The following is an 8,329-nucleotide window of genomic DNA, read 5'->3' as shown; positions in this document are numbered from 1 at the left end:
TCAGTTTGTTGGAGCGAATGGCGTTTATATCTAGTGTCTCTTCTCTGACCTCTCCTTGGCAGCTAAAGTGACTCATGTTTACATCTCTGTCTCTGCTGATTTCACCCTGGGGAGGACTGTTAACGCTGCACCTGGACAGTTCAGCACCCTGAGCGAACAGGCGCGCCCCCATCTGCACCTCAAGGAACAAGGAGATCTAATAAAAGCACACCACACTGGCCCCTAATGAATCTGGTGTCCAATTCCTCGCTTTGAAATAACATTTGTTTTTGTGGGTAGCTTTCAGCAAGTGCTAATGGTGATTCAATTATCAAAATTGTTTTTTCTAAATTACGGAAGATGGCACAGAGGAGTGTTTAGAGGTCCAGTGGGTTAACTGCCCTGCTGGGAGCCCCATTTAAGATGTTAGAACAAACTGTTTTCTCACACTCAGCAGAGTGCATCAAGCCTGTTAACAAACAACTGCAGCTTTTTCAAAATAAGTAAGACAATTGAATGATTTATACATTAAACTGTCTATGCATTAGGCTATGTCATGTAGTATGTTATAGCCTTATTAGTATTAACTAAATACTACATTAACATATATAATATAATACAATTTGACCTAAAGCATTGTTTTAAGGTAACAAAGATAGATCAAACGAGTTATTCAAAGGAATACATAATGTTTTAGTTGCGTTCGGTGGTTGCATTTGAGCAAAAATAGACTTTTTTACATGTCCAAGAATATTAACTACGTTTCCCATGAAGCACCGGTAGCTGTGACGTCATAAAACGGCGCAAGGCTGATTTGGCGTTTGAGAGCAGGTAAATATGTGGACATAAATCCAATTATTTAACGCTTCCACGCATAAATGTAAGACTTTTATGGATTTATACGCTTTGGTTCATTTCTCTTACCTCTTATGAAGGATTATGAACCATATTTTCCCGTATTATGTCTGTTTAAAAGGCAATGCTAACATGAAGAGCTAGTCCGTGACAATAACTCATTCAATATTTCTTGTGTTCATTCACTGTTTACATGCTTTTCTTTTACCACAGGGTGATTTTGGGTTTGGATCGGGTCCCGGGACATACCTCTCGCCATGACTAAACTCGTGGAGTGGCTGGTTGGAGTCACGGTGGTCCTTGTGGCCTGGGCGGTGGTCTCATTCGACCTGTTGGACCTGAGATTACCGGACACGTACCGGGAGGTGGCCTGGCCCATGCCGCTGTACCTGCTCGTGTCGTTCGGCTGCTACTCCCTGGCTACGGTCGGGTACAGGGTGGCCACTTTCAATGACTGTGAAGAGGCTGCGAGGGAGCTACAGGAGCAGATCAAGGAAGCCAAAGAGGACTTGAGAAAAAAGGGATTAAAGATGTGAAAACTTTGGCAGAACTGAGTGACAGAAAATGGAAATTCTCTAGTCCAATGCTGTGCAGAGAATGTTTGTTACTAAAGATGAATGTGATGGAACAATAGACTTATTTTTGTAAAGCTAGCTAATATGACTCTATACCATACAACTCAGCATTTGTTTACAGATGTCCAGGTTAGACTGAAATTGTTCATACTTTCAAAGGTAGTATACATTTTGGCCAGTTGCAACACAATTAGACCGAAAATGGAAAGTACAATTCTAGTTTGATATGGACTCAAAATGGGGTTATACAAGCATTTAAAAGGTGTACTATGTAAATTTTCTGACCAGGGTTCATTGCCTGCTTGTCTCCATGGAGATGTTATGCCTGGAATGTACTGCACTAAATGTGTTTTTTACCCGTTTGTCTCCTTGGAGTTTAAAGGCATTAAAAGTGAAGCTAAACACTGTGGAACATTCCTGGTAAATCAATCTCCACCAGTGAAATACATAGTGCATCTTTGTATGATCTATTTGTTAGACATTAAAGCAAGATTATTACCTAGTTAAGCATTAATTGCAAATAAAAAAACAAAATAAGCACGCTAAATCCATACAAAATAGTGTAAGTTTTGGTAGTTGTATAACCAAGATATAATCAATTTCACACAGATACTTTGCAAATTTCTCAGTCTGTACCAGGCTAGATGAACTTTGCCGTGACATGATTCACACGGCTAACAGTGGAGATGTTGTTGCCTGTTGTATGTAAAGCTGTCTCTAGATTTTTATCTGCAAACAAGTACATTCCTTTGTCCACTTCCAGACATGTACCCTATGGCTGTTCTGAGGACGTTTATTAAATTCAACGCTATTTCCTTCATTCTCTCGGTTTTGTCTTGCGTGTTGAGAGATTTTCACAAGGTCAGGTGATCTACACAGAGGAACTGATTTGATACGTTTTTGCTTGAGGATTTTGTATTATCCTCAAAAAGTCACATCTCTTAGGCTGTCTAATTTAATATGTTAAATCTTCTACAGTCAGAGGTAGAGCTTGGTCAGATAATATGCTTTTTTGAGTTCATTCACTGTTGGCAATTGGAGCTCCCATTGTACTGGTTTAAAAGGCTGGCTGCTCTCATTCTCTTTCAAACAAAGCTTAGCCCTAGCAAAGGTATCATTACATGGTTTCAAAATCTCCATGTACCTTCTAAATGCACAAGAACTGGCAGTTTCTTTTCTGTGCCGTCTGGTTGAGTCTGGTATCAAGCCTCGCAACGTCAGCCCCCCGCGAATGTCTGCAAGCTGTTACAAGAACAGACGATGAAAGCCAACCTGTTATTTACCAGAAAATGCTCCACTTTTGGCTCTTACACCAAAGGCTTCCCTCTGTCTGCTGCTCTGCTCCTGCTCGTAACCACATGTGAAATAGTTAATCATTCATCTTTGTCATTATCCTCCCCAAAAACGCTATCTCTGAAATTAAAGAAAACAATCTTTGTGTTCTTGCCTATAGCAGACAAAGGAGGAGTCAGATCAGGCCAAGTGGTATTTTTAGCCCACATACAGTAAACATGGATTTCTCTGTTAATCCTTTATGACAAACCTATAACTGTAAGTGAGCTCTAGTCTGCACTTAACCCTCTGCTTTTACATAACTAGAAAATGTAATCTGACATACTTTTCATAGCAGAAATTACGTCAAAACATTAGATGCGTTTGTTATTGCAGTGCATTTTTTTTTAAAGGCTATACAATTTCTGTTAAAAAAGAAAGCAATGCTAATTCAGAACAGTGGCCACAGCATTTTAGAGCACACAGTCCTTACTCTATTAGAACAATCTAATAAGAAGAGTAAAAACATTCATTCTACTCTGTCAAGTCAATAATTACTCAGGCCTCTAGTGAATAGGTGTGTTGAAATGTCTGTAGAAATACTCGCAAAGAAACACAGTTTACATGAACAGCAGAGAAAATTGCCACCATCATTTCAATTGCTCCGATCTCATATCATATCTGCCCTTCTCGAGCAGAAGAGGATGCCTCGAGGGCAGAACAGTGGCTTAAGTCACTCACCAGATCCATAATAATGATCGCTCAGTAATTCAGTGTCTGTGCTAGCCGACACTTTTAACTCAAAGGTGAGAGGTTTCACTTCTCCAGAGACACAAACAGAGAGGACCACCCCAGCATTTCAATAGACTTCTGCAACTTTATGAAGCTATTACAGTGACAGTGCATCTATCAGAACAGAATTACTTTAGTCAGTTTTGCATGGTGACTGCAAACATCATTAGGTTGTCAAGAGGTCATTTAAGGAAGCCTGGCAGGTCAAAAAAGAGTTGAAAGAGAAACAGATTTTGCTGTTGTTGCATTATTTATTCTTTCTTGACTCATAAAGTGGTAAGTCGTGTTCATTTGTTTTCATATAAAAACATCCAATATGACTGTCGTGACTTCCTCAAGAGAGAAATACAATCACTTTATTTCTATTTACAACAAACAGACATATACAGTATGCATGGTATTTTTTTAATGTTTTATTTAACATTGACAATCAGAACACATTCCAGACAGATCACACACAACCACAGATCACACATAGTCACAAAGACAAAACAGATTAGTAACATTTGAACAAATAGTATTACATTAGTTTTACCTCTGAGGGTCACTCCCAAAAAGCCCAAACCTATTCTGAGATCTACAATAAGCTGGTTGTTCAAACTTATATTTGTGTCCTATCTGTGAATAAAATGAGCTACAATGATCCACAGAAATTGAAAAAACACTTTTGTTTACTACAACCTACAAAATTCAACTTTACCATTTCTCTTGGTAATCTGAGCACGTTTCTGTTTAGAATATGGCAGGAAATGATCCTCTGTGTGACACTGTTTGTCGACCAAACACCCAAACACCCAAACACCACAAACGTTGGCAGACATTTCTTTAACATCAACTGTGTTCCTTCCTTGTCTGATTTTATTGCTGCAGAAGTGAAAATACACCAGCAGAATTTACAACGGAGAAAGTGAAAGTCTGTTTTTGATTTGAAAACATGGGTCCATTTGTGTCCACCTGCTGCTCCTGCTGAGTGTGGAGTGTGAGACTGAGGGGGCGAGAGAGCAGAGGTGGTCCCATTGGACAGCCTCACTCTCCTTCTTTCTCTCGCTCTTCCTTCTTCTCTCCCTCCTCTCTCTCTCCCTCTTTCTGTCTCTTTCTCCCTCTCTCTCCCTGCTCTTTCTCTCTCCTTCTTTCTCTCCCTCTTTCCTTCACTCTCTCTCTCCCCCTCTTGCCCTCACCCTCTCTCCCTCTTTCTCTCGCTCTTTCTCCCTCCTCTCTCTCTCCTGCTTCTTTCTCTCTCACTTTCTTCCTCCCTCTCTCCCCCATCTCTCCCCCTCTCTCCTTCTTTCTCTCCCTCTTTCCATCACTCTCTCTCCCTCTTTCTCTCTCTTTCTCCCTCCCTCCCTTTCTTACCTCCTATCTCTCTCCCTCTTTCTCTCTCTTTTTCTCCCTCCTCTCCCCCCTCTTTCTCCCTCTCTCCTTGCTCTCTTTCTCTCTCACTCTCTTCCACCCTGTCTCCTTCCATCTCCCCCCTCTCTTTCTTCCTCTCTAATTCTTTATCTGCCTCTCTCTTTCTCCCTCTCTCTCACCCTCTCTCCATTTTCTCTGTATCTCTCTCTTCTCCTCTCTTCCTCCCTCCCTCTTTCTCTCTCACTTTCTTCCACCTTCTCTCCATCCATTTCCCCCCTCTCTTTCTCCCTCTCTCCTTCTTTATCTGCCTCTCTCTTTCTCCCTCCTTCCCTCTCTCCCCCTCTCCCATTCTCTCCCATTCTCCCTGTCTTTCACTGTATCTCTCTCTTCTCTCTTCCTCTCTCCCCCTTTCTCTGTATCTCTTTCTCCCCCTCTCTTCCTCCCTTCCTCTTTCTCTCTCACTTTCTTCCTCCCTCTCTCCATCCATCTCCCTCCCTCTCTCCCCCTCTCTCCATTTTTCACTGCATCTCTCTCTTCTCTCTTCCTCACTCCCTCTTTCTCTGTATCTCTCTCTCCCCCTCTCTTCCTCCATCCCTCTTTCTCTCTCACTTTCTTCCTCCCTCTCTCCTTGTTTATTTACCTCTCTCTTTCTCCCTCCTTCCCTCTCTCCCCCTCTCCCATTCTCTCCCATTCTCTCTGTCTTTCACTGTATCTCTCTCTTCTCTCTTCCTCTCTCCCCCTTTCTCTGTATCTCTTTCTCCCCCTCTCTTCCTCCCTCCCTCTTACTCTCTCACTTTCTTCCTCCCTCTCTCCATCCATCTCCCTCCCTCTCTCCCCCTCTCTCCCTTTTTCACTGCATCTCTCTCTTCTCTCTTCCTCACTCCCTCTTTCTCTGTATCTCTCTCTCCCCCTCTCTTCCTCCATCCCTCTTTCTCTCTCACTTTCTTCCTCCCTCTCTCCTTGTTTATTTACCTCTCTCTTTCTCCCTCCTTCCCTCTCTCCTCCTCTCCCATTCTCTCCCTCTTTCTCTGAATCTCTCTTCTCATCTCTTCCTCCCTCCCTCTTTTTGTCTCTCACTTTCTTCCTCCCTCTCTCCATCCATCTCCCCCCCTCTCTTTCTCACTCTCTCCTTCTTTATCTGCCTTTCTCTTTCTCCCTCCCTCTCTCCCTTTTTTACTGTATCTCTCCCTTCTTTCTTCCTCACTCCCTCTTTCTCTGTACCTCTCTCCCCCCCTCCCTTCCTCCGTCCCTCTGTCTCTCTTTTTCCAAAACCCTGGACACTATAAAAAACATTTCATAGACGCACACTGACACCGCTGGGAGCAAGAATCCACCTCAGCAGACTGAGAACTGTGCCGGACTGACAAATGAACGGTTGTGATTTCTGCTGCAAAGAAAGAAAAGACACTCGTTTTCCCCTGGCCTCTCCCCACCCACACCATTCACAGCAAACCTCAAAACACATCGAGACACGAAACAGAGGAGAAAGATACACGTCTGATATAGATGCAGACTGGCAGGCTGGAAAGTAACTCACTACAAATACTCACGTTACTGTAATTGAGTAGATTGTATGGAGTAATTGTAATTATTTCAGTACATTTTGATACTTGTACTTGAAATAATTCTAGCAAATAACTGTATTTCATTACATCTTAAATCCTTGACATTATTGTGTTGTCCTAGCCCCAATTGTCTCTTGAATGCGTCACCTGCTCTGATTGGTTTAAACACAGAGAATATGCAAAATACAGTTTGAGTGAGTGAGTTTTGCATCAAAATAGTTTATAAAAGTGTTAAAGTAAATATATAGTAAACATATAGTACTTTGAGTAGTATATCGCATGTGTACTTTTTACTTTTACTACAGGTATACCGCAAATATGAATTGTTTACATTGTTAATCATGTACCTGTCCTTTTACTTCGCTCTAAAACATTTGATATAGTTGTTCCGCCCCTGCAGGTGGAGCAGACAGCGGTAATGATGGAGGAGGAGATGATGACAAATAAAGGCTTGTCAGACAGGAGCAGAAAAAGCCAAACGGTTCATAACACAAACAGGAAACCAGAGCATGACTTGGAGCGAGACGGATGACCCCGGTTTGGCTGTGGCTGGCCCCTCGATGGCAGCGTCCCAGAATGTACTTGGAGCAGGAGCCAGCGCCTTTGACACATGCACTAAACAGAGGTGATCCCCTCCACATGCCCCCGCTGACCCCGGCTTCACCCGGGTTTACAGCCACTTAAGTGTAATGCATTTAGATATTGTTCTAAATCTATTTCGCCGTAGGCCTGAGTAGACATCTGCCAGTGCTTGTACTGCTACTTCTGCTAAAATACTGTTATTATGAGATTATATTTGTAGTTTTCTAGCAAGTTTTTAAGCAAATCAAAGAGAAGAGAGAAACTATGACCTCATGCCTGCCTTGCTCTTAAGTGGTTCTCATCTTCAGATCTGGTTTTCATTACAGTTGAATATGCCAATATCACATCAGTATTTGTCTTTAGGGTTTGTAGCACAACAATTCAATCATTTAAATGAAAGTTGTTTATGAAACGTAGCAAAGTTTTTTCTGCAGGTCTAACTTACTAGCCAAAATCGAGATCTGAATATATTATATTATTTATTTTATTTATTTGTTTTTTTTGGCACTACGTGGATGCTTCTGTCAAACTGTATATTTCAAAAGAGATACACAATACATGTATGCACAGTTTCTTTTTCTGTATAGTACATAATGAATATATATACTGCAATTTCTGCTGATGTCTTTTGATGGAGGAAATTTGCAATTACTGTATGGAAGGAATTCAAACCAGGACGGGATTATTTTTATTATTTTACTTTCTATATTATTCATAACATTATTATTATTATTATTATTATTATTATTATTATTATTATTATTATTATTATTATTATTATTATTATTATTATTATTATTATTATTAGCTAATTTTTCTATTCTGTCTATATGCCCATCGGGGAGGGGTGGGGGGCATATACATATACATTTTGCTGGATTTTAATCTGTACAGCTGCAGTTAAGAACAATACTTGAATAAAAATTTGATCACAAAAAAAAAAAAAAAAAAAAAGCAAAGTTGCAGACACCATCACCTTTTTGTCCAACAGGAACAGTACTAGTGGTAGTAGTAGTGAGCAGTAGTAAGTAGTAAGGGGAGACAGTAGCTCAGTTGGAGTGTTTGTCCACTGATCTGAAGGTTAGCGGTTTGAATCACACTCTCAGCATGAACATCATTAGTTGAACGGTCAGATCCACAGGTTGGCGGTGCGATTCTAGCTCCCACAGATGAATACTGTCGTTGTGTCCTTGGGCAACACACCTCGCCTCTAGTGTCTGTGTACACTGGTGTATGAGTGTGTGGATGTGTGTGTGAATGTGTGAGTGGTCTCTTGATGGAAAAGTGCTATATAAAAATGTGACCATCTACCATTTAAGTTGATAGAGTCATTCAGTAGCTTTAATTGAATTTAATGAA

At 41.0% G+C, this 8,329-nt stretch overlaps 1 protein-coding gene across 1 annotated transcript; it reads left to right on the top strand.

The window, feature by feature from the left end:
- Positions 1 to 751: 751 nt before the first annotated feature.
- Positions 752 to 2,229, top strand: dpm3 (dolichyl-phosphate mannosyltransferase subunit 3, regulatory). The gene is made up of 2 exons (XM_033975173.2): positions 752 to 810; positions 1,048 to 2,229. Exon 2 carries the CDS (start codon positions 1,092 to 1,094, stop codon positions 1,368 to 1,370), a length of 279 nt encoding a protein of 92 aa, XP_033831064.1. The 5' UTR covers positions 752 to 810; positions 1,048 to 1,091; the 3' UTR covers positions 1,371 to 2,229.
- The last annotated feature ends 6,100 nt before the right edge of the window (positions 2,230 to 8,329 follow it).

The sequence above is a fragment of the Periophthalmus magnuspinnatus genome, chromosome 11, assembly GCF_009829125.3.
Source record: "Periophthalmus magnuspinnatus isolate fPerMag1 chromosome 11, fPerMag1.2.pri, whole genome shotgun sequence".
NCBI classification, from domain to species: domain Eukaryota; kingdom Metazoa; phylum Chordata; class Actinopteri; order Gobiiformes; family Gobiidae; genus Periophthalmus; species Periophthalmus magnuspinnatus.
The sequence above is the reverse complement of the archived record's forward strand: the minus strand, read 5'-3'. Positions and strand labels throughout refer to the sequence as shown.

What these genes read in the sequence shown, in the direction of transcription:
- dpm3 (XM_033975173.2), top strand. Translation starts at nt 1,092, where the DNA reads ATGACTAAACTCGTGGAGTGGCTGGTTGGAGTCACGGTGGTCCTTGTG.